Here is a 20,188-nt window from a genome sequence, read left to right as displayed (position 1 = left end):
TTGATTCTCCTTTTCTATAAGGACAAGAAGAGGAGAGAGTACATATAATTTGCGTATCTTTTTGGGTTTTTCTTATGGAAAAATCTAGGGGTGGGCAAAAAAATACCGTGGTCTTAAAAAAACCGAACCGAACCGACGGTTTTTTCTAATTCGGATCGGTTTTTATTTTTAAAAAAATCAAAATATATCATTTATAAAAAAATGAAATGTCGGTTCGGTATTTGGTTCACTTAGTTTAACCGAAAAACCGAATTATTTTTAGATTTTATTCAAATCAACATGTATTAATTTTTAACTGATTGTGTAAGATAACTAACATAAACTTGCATACACACAATTCGGAGTATATATACGTTACAATTTCGTAAATCTTCATTTCCCCCAAAATAAACCCTAAAGCTAAAATCAAAGATTCAAAATCAAAACCAAATCCAAATCACCCACCCCAATCACACAATCAGGAGTACATAAACTTGTTGGCGTTTGTTTCTAAATTTTCTTTTTATTTTATATTGTAAGTTGTAATAGTTGTTATTTTTATTTGCCTTTACAACATTATGATTATGTTTATATAGATAGAGTATTGGAGTTTGGTTATGTATTTTGAAATTTTAATATTTCATATTTTGTGAGTATCTTATTAATAGTTAGTTAGATATTAGTGATAAAATGTGTTTTGAATACTTTGTATTTATTGTTAATATTTGTAATGAAATTAGGATGAACTAATTGTTGAAAAAAATTATTACATTCATAAGGTCCAATGGGCTAAAAATTTGAAAATTCAAAATAGGCCCAGAACTGAAAAAATCGAACCGAACCGAACTGATCCGTTTGAGTTCGGTTCTTATTGAGTTTGGTTCTTATTCAGTTCTTTTTATAAAATAACTGATTTAAATCGGTTCTACTTAATTTCGATCCGAACCGAACCGAATCGTGTCCACCCCTAGAAAAATCTCTTATCATTCCTACAGTATTTTTCGTTAGGAAAAAAAAAAAATCCAACACATTCTTGCTTTTGATTTTTGCACAAATGGACAATTTGACAATGTCTTGACATAATTGAAAAATAATTTACAGTTTATTCTCCAATGGTAAACGTGAATAGCATTGACGTTCAAGTTATTTAGTTTGAGCATATTTTAAGTTATTCATTGTTACAAATTAGATCTCTCAAATTTGATAATACGGATGTAGATTTAAAGATGATGTGCAAAAAAAGTACTCCATCAGATTCAAATCGATAACTTTTGGGAAGCACATTTAAATTTAGTTCAGTACCATTGAAAAACCACGGCTATGTGATTTTGTCCCACATTTATTTGATGAAAAGTTTGCAATACCCGTACTATTTTTGTCACAATTATTACTTAAAAATCATATTTTACCAAACACTATAAATTTTTATTTCTAGAGCTAGCAGCTATGATTTAAGAGTCACAGCACTACACTACCAAACAACTGAACATTTATTTAAAGGTAAAAAGAATAAGAAAAAAATTTCACAAATAATAATATAACAAAACCTATGCCAGAACAAAATAAGTAGAGTAACATAAATTTGCTTAATTTTCAATCACGTACAAAAAATCTGTAACCCCACTCTCCTAATTTCTTCTGTCTTGCTCGCTGGCACGAGCAAAATTGGTTATTGCCCAAAAATTTCGTAGTCAGGGTGCATTCACGAACAATTCAGCTGGTTCAGTCTTATCTTTCTACTGCAACTAGGATAGGAATAATTTGGAAAATTAAAATGATCTAAGAGATTTAAATGATGTGCATACAGACGTCCCATGAGACAAAATAATTTTGAAGGAAAATATCCATAATCATTTACCGCAGCAGGGAAACTTTCTTATGCTTGTACAAATTCTCTAGCAAATAGATACACATATCATAAAATTAGACTTGTCTGATGTTAGTAACAGAACTTACTCTCCTCAAAATTTCTTTCGCTTGTTTAAGGGTAATTGACTTCTCGTTCAATGCTTTGATCTCTTCTTCTATATGCTACCACACAGAAAGGCCAGTGAACCTTCGCCAAAACTCTCATGCAACCTCATTAAGTGAAACCACTGGAGATTTCCCATTTTTCATCAACTTTTAACTACGCTCTCAAATCCTTCTCTGCCCGATCTCGAAATAGAACAGCAACTCTCATTGAAATAGTTAATGCTAATGACCCAAAGATTGCAAAAGCCGATAGTTAATTTATTGAAACTTATATGGTTGTCTCAAGATTCTCTTTATGAGAAGAGCCCAAACCGTGGCCCTTGTAAGCTAGCAACAACTCCTCTGCATCATCTCCAAACCTCAACACAAACTTCTTCAAGAAGTTCTCCTCACTCAAGAGCAGCATTGAACCAAAACTCAATTTCTTATTCAACATTCCCCTTGGCATAACAATCTGAAAAACCCTATATCGAGGAATCACTCGATTTTCTATACTTAGCGTTAAACAAACCGGATTATGAACCAACACCGACTTTTTAAATTCAATATCTTTCAGAAAGAACTCAAGTCCCAACTTTAACCTCTCCTCCGACGATGCAAGTATACCAGGTGCCTTCCGAAACATTTCAATGAACTCTTCTTTGGAAATTCCGTAGCTCCTAAATAATTCCAATTTTCTATCAAATGTTTCTTCACTCAGGTAACTAACTGCTTGCAATCCATAAACAAACATCCTCGAGTTAGTTGAAAATCCCATATCTAAAACCCGTGAAACAAGGTGTCTAAGTTTTGATTCCTCATAACAAAATAGCCTAGGTTGCCTCACCAATAGCACTGACAGCTGAGACCCAACAATGCCACAATTTCTGAGGTATTCAATGTTTCTTAGCAACCCTGATTTATCTGTAGGAATCCATTTCCATCTACTAAAAACACGAATGAAATCTTCATTATTAGTATCATTCACTAATATTTTCTTAAGAATTTCAACACATGGAATCAATTTCTCTAAACTAACAGTTAGAAGACTTGGAGTTTTGGAAATAATCTTACCCAAATCAGAACCCTCAAGACCAAGGTGCTGGAAAAATTCAATCTTTGGTTTTAGGGTTTTGTCAACATCAGAGAAGAGAATTTGGGGTGATACACTAACTGCCAATTGAATTTCGGTATCTGAGAATCCAACATTATGGAAATATTGACGCACATTTTCTGGTTTTTCGGGTGACTTAATGTGAGAGTATCGGTTTGAGTTTGAGATCACAAGGGCTCGTGATTTGGGAATGTTTAGGGTTTCTGTTAGGTAATTGAGGAGGAATGCGTTTGAATTTTGGGTTTCCGAAAGCGAAGAGAAAAATGAGAAAAGGGATTTGATTGCAAGGTTTTGGGAATTTGGAGACGAATTGATTCTCTGCATTTTGGGGTTGTTTTGAATGGACACGGGGATTAGGGTTTAGGCCATCAAAGCGACTCCGGGGTTTTCATTTTCTGATTCTCTCCATTACAACTACAGAGCATTTGTATTTTTTTTTAAATTTTTTTTGAGAAGTGGAGAGAAAATGCATAAAGTTGTTTTTTAAATAAAAAATTGTAAAATTTTTGTCTATTTGAAAAAAAAAATTTAGTTTATATAAGATTTATGTGTCTATTCTTAAAACGATGGAGCCTCGCGTTTTGCTTTTATTTATAATGGAAAATAAATTTTTATTTTTTTTATTTTTCAAAAAACTTAGATGTAATAAGAAATCTCATCCAATAAACAAAAACCTTTCTTTATGTTATTAAACGAACTTGAGTACCAGATGATTTTCACTATTTACTTACTTCCGAGTAATTTTTATAATTATTTTTATGAAATTTCATTTTTTATTATTGTTTTCATAATTTCTGGTGGAGTAATCGAGTTTCCAGGAGTTTCCGGTTTACTTGTGAGAATTTATTTTATCATAATTTCCTTTGTTGGCCTGTCGGGCCTGCATTGAGCTCTAATTATTATAATCAAAAGAACGTGCCTTCAAATTTTAAAAATGCTAAATTTGATTTGCTATTAAACAGTGTTTAGATCAATAATTAGATGAGCAACAAGAAAACAGAATTAATATTGCAAAACTGAGCAAATAATTTTGCCCATCTATTTGGCACAAGGAATTATGATGCCTCTCCTGTCATTGAACAAAGCGAGCACGCTGAGACTTGGAACCATTTTCAATTGAAGATCAAACTCAAAACACTACTAAAATAATCAATGGGGATGTTTCTTTACAAGAAAATTTTCGGCGAGACCCCAAAAAAAAAAAAAAGGGAGACATGATTAGCCTGTAATCGAAAGGCCAGAAACCAATTAATGGGAGGAAAAAATAAGGGATAAAAAACAAGGATTGGTCAAGGATCAAGGTAAAAAAATAATTCCAAGACACATGTAAAAAATTTCATGCAGATATAGAACAAAGACCATCAGACTTGTTTGCTGTTAGGCCTTTCATTTACAGGGAGAATGCACCTGATAGATATGGCTAGCAAATCATCCATTGCTTTTGAGGGTTCTTCACCACCAGCAATGTCGCTGTCCGTACAGTCCATTCCACGCCCTTCTTGATCACAGAGCCGAACCCAGTCGGTGAGATCCACAGCTCCCGACTGGCCAGAGATTATGTCACCGGCACTTCTTCTTGTTAACAATTCCATCAGGATTACACCGAGTGCATACACATCAGCCTTAAATGAGGGATCTGGCTTTGATGCAGTAGTGAGTTCCGGGGCACGGTACCTAAGTGCTCCCAGATTCAGTATCTGCTCCGCAATGCCAGCTGGGGTCATAAGGCGGTGTAGGCCGTAATCCGTTAGGCGAACGTCATAATCAGGACCTGCCAGGAGTATGTGTGTAGGCTTTAGGTTTCCATGTGGCAGGCCTCTATCATGAAGGTATAACAGACATCGAGCAACATCCACAGCCACTTTTAGCCTTTGAATGAATGACAATGGGGAGTACCTCCAAGGAGTAGTCTCTGCATTGCCACATATGTGGATCAAATAATACAAAATGTTAGAGAGAAGTCCATGTACATTATGAAGCACATGTATATAAATCAGCTAGGAAAAACGGTTATTCCCCATGAAAGAAGTAAAATGAAAGTTAAACCAATATAACTATCCAACTTCATCACAGCTTGCAATGTCCCCCATTAGAGAAATAGAGGCTCTCTATGTAAAGACCATATTCAAGAAGCTTGTATATGACATTCACCCTGAGGGTTGAGACTGTGGAAGGTTCAACAAAACGAGCAATTAACTTAACAAAAACCTAATATGCCAACTCCGCTTCAAGCTCTCAAGCCTTCTTTAACTAGACTTGCCACGATAATGAAATCCAACATCTATTTAAACCATTTTGACATGAATGTCACACTACAGAGTAAAGAAAAACGATACGCCATGCAGCATCAACATGCATTTAGAGCAAAGCATCCTCATTCAGAACTCAGACAATAGTTATAACAAAGAAAGTTGGCTGAACTATGACAAAAGAACTCCGGAAAGTTGGTAGGGAATAATGATTAAAAGACAAGATAAAAATGTCCTTTGAATTCTTACCGTAAAGATGTAGGGCCAAGCTGTCTCCCTGGATATAATCTGCAAGAAGAAGCCTCTCCTGTTCTCCAGGCCCCCAATAATACGCGCGCAACGGAACAATATTTGAATGCCTCATAGATCTTTTTTTTTTTAACTTCCTTAGCAAATTCTTTCTTATGTCTTACCAGTCCCACCCGCCACCATTTCACAGTCAACATATGCCCACTATCTAGAGTGGCTTTATAGAGAGTTCCATGGCTGCTTCTGCCAAGCACTTCTGCAGGGGCTCGAGATAATTCTTCAGCAGTGAATGCTAGTGAAGCATCCAGGAAGAACAGTTCCCCAGCCAACCGATCTGGTGAACACACATCCAACCTCACAGGCTGCTCGCAGACCTCAATGAAATGGGGTGAGGAAGACAATGGGGAACCTAGAGACGACTTTCTTCCAGAAGTTACAGGATGATTATCAAGCAAATTAGGATTCACGGATGCCGAACTGGCAGCCCCTCCATCAGTTTGCTCAATAATTTCTGTTATAAACTCTGCCTGCCCATATAATGATCTTGAATTTGAAGTAAGCAAGTGATCATTTGAGAAGCTCGGGGAAGTTGGTGGGCGTTGAACATTTGAGTTGAAATTTAAAAGGGAAGGCCATTGAAACCTGAAAAAACCTATATCGAGGAATCACTTGATTTTCTATACTTAGCGTTAAACAAACCGGATTATGAACCAACACCGACTTTTTAAATTCATCTCTGTCAGAAAGAACTCAAGTCTCGACTTTAAACTCTCCTCAGACGACCTTAGTATTCCAGGTGCCCTCCGAAACATTTCCATGAACTCTTCTTTGGAAAATCCATAACTCTAAAATAAATCCAATTTTCTATCAAATGTTTCTTCGCTAAAGCAACAAAGAGCATCCAGTCCATAAACAAACATCCTTGAGTTAATTGAAAATCTCATATCTAAAACCCGCAAAACAAGCTGTCCAAGTTTCAATTCCTCAAAACAAAATAGCCTAGTTTGCCTCATTAATAAAGTAGACAACCGAGAACCAACAATGCCACAACTTTTCAAGTATTCAATGTTTCCTAATAGCCCTGATTTCTCCGGGTCCCTTGTGAGAATCCAGTTGCATCTACTAACAACACAATCAAATTTTGATTAGTAGTACGATCCGCTAATATTTTCTGAATAATTTCAACACATGGAATCAATTTTTTCTCCAAACTAACAGCAAAAAAGGAATGAATTTTTGGAAACAAACTTACCCAAATCAGAACCCACAAAACCCAAACGTTGAAAAAGCTCAATCTTTGGTTTAAGGGTCCTGTTAATATCGGAGAATAGAATTGTGGGTGTTGCATTAACTGCCAGCTGAATGTGGATATCCGATAATCCGACATTGTGGAAAAATTGACGCACAGTTTGCGGTTTATCTAGGGATTTAATGTGAGAGTATTTGTTTGAGATCACAAGGGCTCGTGATTCGGGGATTTTTAGAGTTTCGATTAGGTAATTAAGGAGGATGGGGGTTGTATTCTGGGTCTTCGAAAGTGAAGAGAAGAATGAGAAAAGGGATTTGATTGCAAAGTTTTGGGTATTTGGAAATGAATTGAGTCTCCGCATTTTGGGGCTAGCGGTGTTTTCAGTTTTGGCTTTTAAGAGACTGGGGTTTCTAGGGTTTAAATGAACAAAAAACAGAAGAAGGGTGAAGGGTTTTTACGGCGGCAAATTTGACCAAATGTTCATTATATAGCCAAAAACTCTTTTACGGACCAAAATGTTCCTCAACACGGGTAGTTTTACAGGACCGATGGCGGCGATAGCGCTTAAAAATCGCCACTTTCGCAGTTGACACGTCTATTAATGATTAATTTCAAACTTTCATGTCACAGGTTTGTTGATTGATTCGTGACAAGCAGACTAAAACCAACTTGCAAAGGGCAAGGGCAGATTTACAGTTCAAATAAAATAGACACAACAAGAAGATCATTGAAGGCTTATTTTTGTTTTCTTGTTTAAACATTACCAAAACATTAGCAAATGCTAAATGCCAACTTAAGAGATTCCCTTCAAGATTTACTAGCAAGTGATACCAGGTCCAATTGTGAGAAGCGCGATCACGTGCGCGACTACACACGTGTTAAACTTTTATGGGGAGGAATTGAGCAGTAGAGCTAGAGCCCACATCTTCCAATGAGAAACGCATGTAATCTTTTTTTTTTTTTTTGAAAAGAAAAGAAAAGTAAACGCATGTAATCTGGCACTATCAGGTGCATGACTCCACAATCAACCCCCTATTGAGAATAACAATAATTTAGCATGATTTTCAAGCACATGCAAAAATTAAACTATAACAACAGTGTCTCTTGTTTCTTCCATCTCAGCAAGAAATGGTTATGGCTCAAGTATTTTGTAGTGAGGGTGAAAGTTTCATTCTTGTCATTAATGAGCTCTTCGGCTGACTTAGCCTCTTCCTCATACTTCTTCTTCGCTTCTTCTTGATGATAAATTATAATTAATAAATTATTAATGTTAATATTATTATTATCTTCATTGTCAATGATAAAAAATTTATAATTAATTCATAAATTAATATATTATTAATAATAATTAATAATAATACTAATAGTAATAGTAATAGTAATTCTTGAGTAGATATTCACGATAATTAAAATATAAAATAATTATTATAATAATAATTAATTAAAGATTTTTTAATAATTTGTAACAATTTAACTCATTTGTAAACACATTAATAACAATTCATCTCATTCTGATTCTGATTCTTATAGTTCAAGTAAAAAATTTATTTATATTCCTACTCTCTTCTCTCATTTCAATCCATTCTGATTTCTGCCCATTCTGATTTCATCTCATTTCTATTCTCATTTAATAAATGCACCATAAGAGATTTAATTGGTATGCAGATAGATATGGGCCGTCAGGGTCTGATGTGACAAACTAAAGAGCTCGAATAGCACCAATGGGCCTTTGACGGAGAGTCCTTACACTTATAATGTTGAGAGTAAGGGGTTCGAGCCTCCATAAAAGCATTATGGAGGTTAGTTTCATTCCTCCCTTAATTATTAAATAATGAGTAATGATACAGCCACAAACTCTTGTACAAACTTATTTTGTACAAACTGATGTGGCATGATAAGATTGGTTGAATTAAATATCACTTGGCCCACATGATTTGTTTTTATTAATTTATATTTTCATTCAACCAATGAATTAATGCCACGTCAGTTTGTACAAGAGTTTGTGGCTGTATCATTACTCTTAAATAATTGAGTGGAAACAATTTCTTTCTCAAGAAATGTGAGTGGGATGGACACCCTCAAATATTAGAAAATATTTAAAAAAATCTACGCATAGGTTCAGAAAAGTACATGCCAAGAAGAATGCTTCAGTTGTATAATCTGTTTGTAAACATTAATTGTAATATCTGATGTAATACCAATAATAATGAGGTTTAGAAGAGTACATGCCAAGAAAAAGGTCTCAGTTGTATAATCTGTTTGTAAACATTAATTGTAATATCAGTAACAATCATGTATAACAATATTAAAAAAAAAAAAAGAGCTCGAAGAGCTCTACTAAAAAAATTTTGAAAGAAAAATCCATAATTTGTATGCGTAGCAGGGAAGCTTTTTTAGGCATGTACAAATTTTAAAGCTATACCAGAACAGAGATCATCAAATTAGACTTGTTCGATGTTAGCAACATAACTTACACTTCTCAATATCCCTTTTGCTAGTTCATTGGGTAATTCACTTTTGGTTCGATGCTTTGATCTCTTCTTCTACATGCTAACACACCAAACGACCAGTGAACTGTCTACGAACACTCTCATCGTAACTCATCAAGCGAAAATCAACGAAGGGCATCATTGAATGTAAAAAAAATTTCCCTTTTCGTCAACTATCGACTACACATAGATCCTTCTTTGTCAGATCTCGAAATACAACAACATTGAGAGTTTGTGTGGGGGCAAAACAACTACTTTCATTACGATAGTTAATGCTAATGACCCAAAGACCCAATAGGCCATAGTTAGCATATTGAAACTTGTATAATTGTATCAAGATTCCTCTTTCAAAGAAGAACCCAAACTGTGGCCCTCGTACGTTAGCAACAACTCCTCTGCATCATCTTCAAGCTTCCTAAAGAAATTCTCCTCACTCAAAAGCAGCATTCTACATTCCTTCTTCAACATCCCTCTTGATATAATAATTTGAAAAACCCTATATCGAGGAATCACCCGATCTTCAATGTTACATGCTAAACAAATAGGAAAACGAACCAACACTGCCTTTTCAAATTCAATCTTTTTCAAACAGAACTCCAGCCCCGTCTTTAACCTCCCCTCGGAGAACCTAATCAATTTTAGGTGTCTTTCTAAACATTTCAACGAACTCTTCGCTGGAAAAATCCATAACTCCTAAATAATTCCAATTTTATATCAAATGTTTCTTCACTCATGCAACTAAGTGCATGCAATCCATGAACAAACATCCTCGATTTTGTTGATAATCCCATATCTGAAACCCGTGAATTAAGGTGTCTAAATTCCTCATAACAAAATAGCCTAGGTTGCACTACAAAATAAATTTGACAGCTGAGACCCAACAATGCCACAATTTTTTAAGAATTCAATGTTTCGTTGGTATCTTCATTATTAGTATCATTCACTAATATTTCCTTAAGAACTTCAATGCATGGAATCATTTTTTTTTCCTGTAAACTAGCAGTTAAAAGACATGGATTTTTGGAAACAAAATTACCCAAATCAAAAACCATGAAACCCAGATGCCGGAAAAATTCAATCTTTGGTTTAAGGGTTTTGTCAAATATCAGAGAATAGAATTCGGGGTTCTGCATTAACTGTCACTTGAATGTGAGTATCAGAGAATCCAACATTTTACTAAAAACTGACGTACAATTTGTGGTTTTTCTAGGGATTTAACGCGAGAGTATTTTTTTTGAGATTACAAGGGCTCGTGGTTTGGGAATTTTTAGGGTTTCGATGAGGTAATTGAGGAGGAATGTGTTAGAATTTTGGGTTTCCGAAAGAGGAGAAAAAAAATGAGAAATGGGATTTGATTGCAAAGCTTTTGGAATTTGGGCATTTTGGGGACAGGTGTGTTTCAGTTTTGAGAGTTGCAATACCCTTACTATTTTTGTCACAATTATGACTTAAAAATCATATTTTACCAAACACTATACATTTTTATTTCTAGAGCTAGCTGCTATGATTTAGGAATTACAGCACTGCAATACCAAATTGAACATTTGTTTAAAGGTAAAAAGAATAAGGAAAAAATTTCACAAATAATAATATAAAAAAAACCTATGCCAGAACAAAACACGTAGAATAACCTAAATTTGCTTAATTTTCAAGCACGTGCAAAAAATCTGTAACCCCACTCTCCTAATTTCTTCTTTTTTGCTAGCTGGCACGAGCAAAATTGGTTATTGCCCAAAAATTTCGTAGTCAGGGTGCATTCACAAACAATTCAGTTGGTTCAGTCTTATCTTTCTACTGCGACTAGGATAGGAATAATTTGGAAAATTAAAATGATCTAAGAGATCGAAATGATGTGCATACAGACAACGTCCCATGAGACAAAACAATTTTGAAGGAATATATCCATAATCATTTACCGCAGTAGGGAAACTTTCTTATGCTTGTACAAATTCTCTAGCAAATAGATACACATATCATAAAATTAGACTTGTCTGATGTTAGTACCAGAACTTACGCTTCTCAAAATTTCTTTTGCTTGTTTAAGGGTAATTGACTTCTCGTTCAAGGCTTTAATCTCTTCTTCTATATGCTACCACATAGAACGGCCAGTGAACCTTCGCCAAACTCTCATGCAACCTCATTAAGTGAAACCACTGGAGATTTCCCCTTGTTCATCAACTTTTAACTACACTCTCAAATCCTTCTCTGTCTGATCTCGAAATAGAACAGCAACTCTCATTGAAACAGTTAATGCTAATGACTCAAAGATTCCAATAGGCGATAGTTAACTTATGCCCAAACTTATGCCCAAACCGTGGCCCTTGTAAGCTAGCAACAACTCCTCTGCATCATCTCCAAACCTCAACACAAACTTCTTCAAGAAGTTTTTCTCACTTAAAAGCAGTGTTGAAGGAAAACTAGATTCCTTCCTCAACATCCCCCTGGACATAATAATTTGAAAAACCCTATATCGAGGAATTGCCCGATTTTCAATACTACATGCTAAACAAATCGGAACGCGAACCAACACTGACTTTTCACATTCAATCTCTTTCAGAAAGAACTCAAGTCCCAACTTTAACCTCTCCTCTGACAACTTAGGTATACCAGGTGCCTTTCGAAACATTTCAATGAATTCTTCTTTGGAAAATCCATAGCTCCTAACCAATTCCAATTTTCTATCAAATGTTTCTTCACTCACGCAACTAAGTGCATGAAATCCATAAACAAACATCCTCGATTTGGTTGAAAATCCCATATCTAAAACCCGTGAAACAAGGTGTCTAAGTTTCAATTCCTCATAAAAAAATAGCCTAGGTTGCCTCACCAATAGCACTGACAGCTGAGACCCAACAATGCCACAATTTCTGAAGTATTCAATGTTTCTTAGCAACCCCGATTTCTCAGGGTGAATTTTAAGAATCCCGTTCCATCTACTAACAACACGGATGAGATATTCATCATTAGTATCATTCACTAATATTTTCTTAAGAATTTCAACAATTGGAATCAAATTTTTTCTCTAAACTAACAGCTAGAATACTTGGAGTTTTGGAAATAATCTTACCCAAATCAGAACCCTCAAGACCAAGGTGCTGGAAAAATTCAATCTTTGGTTTTAGGGTTTTGTCAACATCAGAGAAGAGAATATGGGGTGATGCACTAACTGCCAATTGAATTTCGGTATCTGAGAATCCAACGTTATGGAAATATTGACGCACAGTTTCTGGTTTTTCGGGTGACTTAATGTAAGAGTATTTGTTTGAAATCACAAGGGCTCGTGATTTGGGAATGTTTAGGGTTTCTGTTAGGTAATTGAGGAGGAATGCGTTTGAATTTTGGGTTTCCGAAAGCGAAGAGAAAAATGAGAAAAGGGATTTGATTGCAAGGTTTTGGGAATTTGGAGACGAATTGATTCTCTGCATTTTGGGGTTGTTTTGAATGGACACGGGGATTAGGGTTTAGGCCATCAAAGCGACTCCGGGGTTTTCATTTTCTGATTCTCTCCATCACAACTACAGAGCATTTGTATTTTTTTTTTTTTTTTTTTTGAGAAGTGGAGAGAAAATGCATAAAGTTGTTTTTTAAATAAAAAATTGTAAAATTTTTGTCTATTTTTAAAAAAAAATGCAAACACTATTAAAAGAGCCACAAAAACTTCTTAAAATAAAGTTTTAATAAATACAAATATCATTTTGGTTTGTGTAAGATTTATGTGTCTATTCTTAAAACGATGGAGCCTCACATTTTACTTTTATTTATAACGGAAAATAAATATTTATTATTTTATTATTTTTGCAAAAAAACTTGGACGTAATAAAAAATCTCATCCAAAAAAAAATTTCTTTCTTTATGTTATTAATCGAACTTGAGTACGAGATGATTTTTACTATTTACTTATTTTCAAATAATTTTTATAATTACTTTTATAAATTTCATTTCTTATTATTATTTTCATAATTTCGTTGAAGCGATCGAGTTTCCGGTTTGGTTGAGAGAATTTATTTTATCATCATTTCCTCTGCTGACCTGTTGGGCTTGCATTGAGCTCTAATTGTAATAATCAAAAGAACGTGCCTTAAAATCTCAAGAATGCTAGATTCGATTGGCTAATGAACAGTGTTTAGATCAATAATTAGATGAGTAACAAGAAAACAGAATGAATATTGCAGAATGTGCAAATAATTTTGGAAATTTTGCCCCTTTGTTTCGCACAAGGAACTATGATGCCTCTCCTGTCATTGAACAAAGTGAGCACACTCAGACCATTTTCAATGGAGGATCAAACTCAAAACACTGTTAAAATAATCAATGGGGATGTTTCTTTACAAGAAAATTTTCGGTGAGACCCAAAAAAAAAACAAAAGAGTAGATGATTAGCCTGTAATCGAAAGGCCAGAAACCAATTAATGGGAGGAAAAAAATAGGGGATAAAAAAACAAGGATTGGTCAAGGAACAAGGTAAAAAAATAATTCCAAGACACATGTACAAAATTTCATGCAGATATAGAACAGAGATCATCATAGACTTGTTTGATGTTAGGCCTTTCATTTACAGGGAGAATGCACCGGATAGATATGGCTAGCAAATCATCCATTGCTTTTGAGGGTTCTTCACCGGCAGCAATGTCTCTGTCGATACAGTCCATTCCACGCCCTTCTTGATCACAGAGCCGAACCCAGTCGGTGAGATCCACAGCTCCCGACTGGCCAGATATTATGTCACCGGCACTTCTTCTTGTTAACAATTCCATTAGGATTACACCGAGTGCATACACATCAGCCTTAAATGAGGGAGCTGGCCTTGATGCAGTAGTGAGTTCCGGGGCACGGTACCCAAGTGCTCCCAGATTCAGTATCTGCTCCGCAATGCCAGCTGCGGTCATAAGGCGGTGTAGACCGTAATCCGTGAGGCGAACATCATAATCAGGACCTGCCAGGAGTATGTTTGTAGGCTTTAGGTTTCCATGTGGCAGGCCTCTATCATGAAGGTATAACAGACATTGAGCAACATCCACAGCCACTTTTAGTCTTTGAATGAATGACAATGGGGAGTACCTCCGAGGAGTAGTCTCTGCATTGCCACATATGCGGATCAAATAATAAAAAATAAAAGTTCATGTATATTATGAAGCACGTGTATATATATCTACTAGGAAAAACGGTATTCCTCATGAAAGCAAGTAAAATGAAAGTTAAACCAATATGGTAAAACTATCCAACTTCATCACAGCTTGCAATGTCGCCCATTAGAGAAATAGAGGCTCTCTATGTAAAGACCATATTCAAGAAGCTTGTATATGACATACACCCTGGGGATTGGGACTGACGAAGGTTCAACAAAACGAGCAAATAACTTAACGAAAACCTAATATGCCAAATCGGACTCAAGCTCTCAAGCCTTCTTAACTAGATTTGCCATGATAATGACATCCAACATTTATTTAAACCATTTTTGACATGAATGTCACACTACATAGTAAAGAAAAACGATACACCATGCAACATCAACATGCATTTAGAGCAAAGCATCTTCATTCAGAACTTAAACAATACTTATAACACAAGGTTGGCTGGAATATGACAAAAGAACTCCAGAAAGTTGGTAGGGAATGATGATTAAAAGACAAGATAAAAATGCCCTTAGAATTCTTACCGTAAAGATGTAGGGCCAAGCTGTCTCCCTGGATATAATCTGCAAGGAGAAGTCTCTCTTGTTCTCGGGGCCCCCAATAATATGCGCGCAATGGAACAATATTTGGATGCCTCATAGATCCTATCTTTTTAACTTCCTTAGCAAATTCTTTCTTATGTCTTACCAGTCCCACCCGCAACCATTTCACAGTCAACATATGCCCACTATCTAGAGTGGCTTTATAGAGAGTTCCATGGCTGCTTCTGCCAAGCACTTCTGCTGGGGCTCGAGATAATTCTTCAGCGGTGAATGCTAGTGAAGCATCCAGGAAGAACAGTTCCCCAGCCAACCGATCTGGTGAATACACATCCAACCTCACAGGCTGTTCGCAGACCTCAATGAAACGAGGTGAGGAAGACAATGGGGAACCTGGAGACGACTTTCTTCCAGAAGTTGCAGGATGATTATCAAGCAAATTAGGATTCATAGATGCTGAACTGGGAGCCCCTCCCTCAGTTCGCTCAATAATTTCTGTTATAAACTCTGCCTGCCCAGATAATGATCTTGAATTTGAAGTAAGCAAGTGATCATTTGAGAAGCTCGAGGAATTTGGTGGGCGTTGAACATTTGAGTTGAAATTGAAAAGGGAAGGCCGCTGAAATCTTCCTTCCTTAACATCTCTCCCCGTGGTTTGGCCACTAAATTTAGTTCTTCCATGAAATTCTTTGAGTTGAGCCCTATGATAGGCCAGCAAAACAAAAACAATCATCACAGCAGCTCCAACCGAGGCAACAATTATCGCTACTCTAATACTGCTTTTTGAACTATGATGTTTCCCTCTAGCAGAATTCTGACCTTGAGAATTAGTTGCTGATGATGGCACACCATCTGGGAAGATTAACAAAGCATTTCCGGGATGAAATGAAGACTTGGGAAAGTTCCTCAAATTTTCTGGAATAGGGCCTGATAGATCATTATATGACACATTAAATTCATTAAGTTTCAATGAAAGCTTATCGGGTATTTCACCCTTGAATTGGTTTCCAGATAAATCAAGGTATTCCAAGGCACCAAGTTTGCTCAATTCACTCGGCATCTTTCCTGATAAGTGATTGTTTGCAAGATTCAGCAACCTCAGTCTCCCCATGTTACCAATGTCTGAGGGCAAGACACCTGTTAAGGCATTACCGGAGAGGTCAAGAGACTCCATAGGTGGATAAGAAGGGAGAACTAATAATTCGCTTGCATGTGAGCTTCGAAGAGGAATAGCACCACTAAAACCATTTCCCGAAAGGTTCAGATTTGTCAAGGCCATTGAGGAGAAAAAATTATCAGGAATGGGCCCCTTTAGTTGATTCGAACTCACATCAAGAGTGACCAATCTCGGAGAGATCTCCAGTAGAGAAGGCAAGGTGCCTGTTACAGAATTATTCCTGATATTGAATGTACTTAATCGATCAAACTGAGAAGTCAAGTTTGGTAAACTCCCAGACAATTTGTTTGAACTTAAATCAAGAATCTCCAAATTGGCTTCCCAATTCTGCATATCGGAGATGTCACCAGAGATCATATTTCTGCTCAAATCCAAGATTACACAGCTTTTCAAAGAAGTGGGCAAAGTGCCTGACAAACTGTTTGATGATAGATTCAAAACACTTAACGTCGTAGAATTAATTCCATGAATTGAACCTGTACAAATGACTTGAGAATATTAGATACTTCGATCAAACAAAAATGCGGCGATTTCATAGAATAACAGAACTGCAAACAGGCAACTGCTCAAAGTTTGTTGTTGTAAATACCATAGTCTTCAGCCAATATAACTAGGACACGACTAACATCATAATGAACAATATTTTTAATCCTTATCGGTATAAGCAAGACATGAAAAGTGAGAATACATAACTGAACTACATATTTGCAATGCAAATAACCAAAACAAGTAGAAGCTCCTTGTATGTGCAATACGTTATTTTTATACATTAAAAAAATAAGTGCCAAAATATTTCAATACTTGACACAGGATCAACAGTAAATTTAGCATTCTTCTCCAGAAGAAACTGTAACCATTCACACATCCAAAAATATAGAAATACCCAGGATCAATCAAAATATAAACCAACATAAATCTACTTATAAACTACACAAAATATGGCTATATTTTAAAAGATTCTACTGGTAAAGGGAAAAATGAAAAGACAGGAGTGAGCTAGAGAGCAATGTAAATTGCAAGGATTTCTTCTGTTCATGGTCAATGAGTTTATCGAGCAATTAAATCTGCTGTTCAAAGCCACTCAAGTAAAATTGTTCACGGAGGAATAAATAAACACTAAAACTTAGGTCACACTTCTTCAATTCAAAGCATTCTAATGTTTCTAACAAATCTACATTGCTAGTTCAGGGTCATCCTATGGCACAAAGAAACATATAACATTTAGAGAAGAGAATTTAGAGGCCTCCCCAAATAGCAAATGAAGATAAACATCAATGATCCATCTTTTCAAGGACCACACTGACAGGATTCTGAGATCTTCTCCAAGAAATATGGGATCCATGGTATTTTGATTTCTCTAAATAGCCATGTGGTTCACAGGCATCCAGAGGGAGATTTTTGCTTTACACAACATACAGGGAATAAGAACAGGGACATAGTTCTTGATGTTCAAAGTTCGCAACTATATCCATTCGATATGATGGAGAATCTGCCACGATACCAACAATTTTAGCGACTCAATCTTGATTGATCACAGATACCGAATCAACTCCAAGAACAACACACTATAGCTGCGCAGGCCCGTAAAAGATCTCTTTTTTGTGAAATACATATGGCTCTGTTTCCTTTTGCCTCGTTATACGCTTCAAATTTATCAACTATTTTATCTTTGTCACAACTTTTCAAATTTATCAACTATTCTCTCATTGTCACAACTTTTCGCCTTTATGGAAAATCTCCTCTGCACCATTTTGAATTAATTTGACCATGGCTAGTGAGACAGATTCCCAAGCAAGATGAATGTCAGCAATCAGAAAGCTGACCAGGTATTCACGGTAACCATAGTCCAAGTCAAAAAATGTCCACCCAATGCTGCCCATTAAAAATCTCACTACGTCAACCAAAAATAACAACATGGAGGCCTTATGTGTCCTTAAAACAGCATAGAATCTATTTCCTCTTAGTTCTAACATAAATTCATATTGAACTTTGAACACATCAGAAGTTTTAAATAAGCCTCTTTCGTCTACACAAATTTCAGTCACATAAACGATGCAATCCAAAAAAGTCCAGGCTATTTTTCTTGAACTTTTACAACATATTTTCACTCCAAACTTCTATTATTGCTTAAGCATCTACACAACTAACAAGTGTTTCTAAAGTACGGTTAACTAACATAAAGCCAGACATTTTCATCAAAATTGGGTATATAACACAACTTTCGTACGAAAAAACTATGGCAAATGAAATTCTAGATCCCTATCGTGGACAACATCAGTAACATGACTATTTATATCATAACACATTCTACTTATGGCAATAGTCAAATGAGAACATTCATTGGCTAAATATTCCACCAATAAATACAATGCCCTGCAAAGAAATTGCTCTAGACAAAATATATATCTTTATAAACAAATTCCCAAAAAAAAAAAAAAACTAAACTTTATTTGGTTACCTGTAAATCCGTTGCCACTGAGATCCAACTCCTGAATTGGAATCACACTCTCCAATAACTCCTCTGGTATCATTCCAAACAACTGATTACTCCCCAGCCTCAAGACCTTCAAATTCGGCAACATCCCAAAAGATGGCAACTCACCAGTAATCCCATTATCACCCAAATCCAAAACCTCCAAATTCCTAAACAACCCAATAACATCGCCCTTGAAAAATCCTCCATTCAACACGTTATGACTCAAGTTCATAATACGCAACGTATTAGCAATACTCGAAACATTGTCTGCACCAACTCCTAAACCTCCGTGAAACCTATTAAAACTCAAGTCAACGAATTCAACATTCTTAAGCTCACTCATTATTCCACCAATATCGCCCCATAATTTATTTTTACGCAAATCCAACACTTTCAGCTGCTGCAAATTCCTCAAATTACCTGGAAACCCGCCTTTGAAACCATTCATCGACAAATTAAGATAATTCAATCCCCATAAATCCGTGATCCGGCCCGGGATCGGACCAATAAACTTGTTGTTAGACAGATCCAAGTACTGCAACGAACTTATGGATCCCAATGCAGGTACTATCCGACCAGTAAAGTTATTACCCGACAAAGAAAGATTCTGCAAATACTTCAAGTTAATCAAAGTGTTGAATTTCAGCTCTCCACTTAAACCCAATCCATTCAAGTTGATAGAGACCACCGAACCGGATTCCGGGTCGCAGCTGACGCCGGTCCACGAAACGGGGCACGATTTCGTGTCAGGCAACGACGTAATGTTCCATGTAGAGTGGATTCTACCAAGCGGGTCGTCTTGGATTCCCTTCTTGAACTCGATTAAAGATCCGAGTTCAGATTCGGAGCCCAAAACGACGACGAACAGAAGATGAAGTGAGAAGAAAAAGAAAGCTACTGAAAAAAGATGCAGAGTCATTTAGTTAACCGAAACTGATTTTTTTTTTTTATAGAAAAAATAAGCAAGACCCAGTTAAGAACGAGGCATTGGGTGGGTGGGAAACCCGAGAAATTGGGAACTAGTGAAGGTATCAGAAATTGGAGAAACTAGGGTTCCATTGAAAATGGAAAAAGAAGATGAAGAAAGAAGCAGAGAGTAAGAGAGAAGAGGAGTGTTTTGTGTTTGTCTGGTTGTTGGGTACGAGTCAGAGTAACTACACGCTGTAAAGGACAAGTTTTGATATGCTTGCTTAATGCTTGTTATTATTTGTTTGTGTTTTTTAATTTTTGATTGCTACTGCTGCTGCTGCTTGCTCGGTGCTGGTGTTTCCACTGTCTTTTTCTCTTTCTTTTTCACTGCGACTTGCGAGCGGGGTCTTCACCGTTTGTTGACGGCGTCAAGTGGTTTCAACTTGGCCTGGTTTCTTTTTTTTTTTCTTTTTCGTTTCGGTCCCCAAATTCTGTCTTAAATAGACAAATACAACACAAGTTTCCTAGAAAGAACGTTGAAATCTATTTCCTATTTTCCGAAAACAAAAAAATGGCAGAAACAAATTTAATCTAGATACTTTAGGAAACGATCACGGTTTTAAAAATATCAACATTTGCTTTTACAAATTTTCAAGTTTTGTCCCATTTCTCT

General features: G+C 36.1%; 2 protein-coding genes across 4 annotated transcripts; both read right to left on the bottom strand.

Moving 5' to 3' along the window:
- Positions 1-1,807: 1,807 nt before the first annotated feature.
- LOC102609837 (probable inactive receptor kinase At5g10020) lies at positions 1,808-19,966 on the bottom strand. 3 transcript variants are annotated; one of them, XR_008056523.1, is made up of 4 exons: positions 18,589-19,966; positions 14,939-16,606; positions 3,007-4,958; positions 1,808-2,879 (listed from the first exon to the last, which is right to left on the bottom strand). XR_008056523.1 is itself a non-coding variant. In XM_052444450.1 (3 exons), the coding sequence occupies exons 1-3, from the start codon at positions 19,523-19,525 to the stop codon at positions 4,408-4,410; spliced, it is 3,156 nt and encodes a 1,051-aa protein (XP_052300410.1). In that variant the 5' UTR covers positions 19,526-19,966; the 3' UTR covers positions 1,808-4,407. The 3 variants fall into 3 exon arrangements, 2 of the variants coding, with proteins under 2 accessions (XP_052300410.1, XP_006493859.1); XM_052444450.1 differs by having other exon boundaries at positions 1,808-4,958; XM_006493796.4 differs by lacking the exons at positions 1,808-2,879; positions 3,007-4,958 and adding an exon at positions 13,558-14,356 and having other exon boundaries at positions 18,589-19,952.
- On the bottom strand, positions 2,222-3,370 carry LOC107174720 (uncharacterized). The gene has a single exon (XM_015525835.3). The coding sequence runs from the start codon at positions 3,368-3,370 to the stop codon at positions 2,222-2,224; it is 1,149 nt and encodes a 382-aa protein (XP_015381321.1).
- Positions 19,967-20,188: the final 222 nt, after the last annotated feature.

The sequence above is a fragment of the Citrus sinensis genome, chromosome 7, assembly GCF_022201045.2.
Source record: "Citrus sinensis cultivar Valencia sweet orange chromosome 7, DVS_A1.0, whole genome shotgun sequence".
NCBI classification, from domain to species: domain Eukaryota; kingdom Viridiplantae; phylum Streptophyta; class Magnoliopsida; order Sapindales; family Rutaceae; genus Citrus; species Citrus sinensis.
Note: the sequence above shows the minus strand (reverse complement) of the source record. Positions and strands in the feature narration are given on the sequence as shown.

Coding starts and splice junctions, on each gene's coding strand:
- LOC102609837 (XM_006493796.4), bottom strand. CDS start 19,525: ATGACTCTGCATCTTTTTTCAGTAGCTTTCTTTTTCTTCTCACTTCAT. Junction 16,607..18,588: donor CAGTGGCAACGGATTTACAG/GTAACCAAATAA, acceptor TCATTTGTACAG/GTTCAATTCATGGAATTAAT. Junction 14,357..14,938: donor CTTGGCCCTACATCTTTACG/GTAAGAATTCTA, acceptor GTGGCAATGCAG/AGACTACTCCTCGGAGGTAC.
- LOC107174720 (XM_015525835.3), bottom strand. CDS start 3,370: ATGCAGAGAATCAATTCGTCTCCAAATTCCCAAAACCTTGCAATCAAA.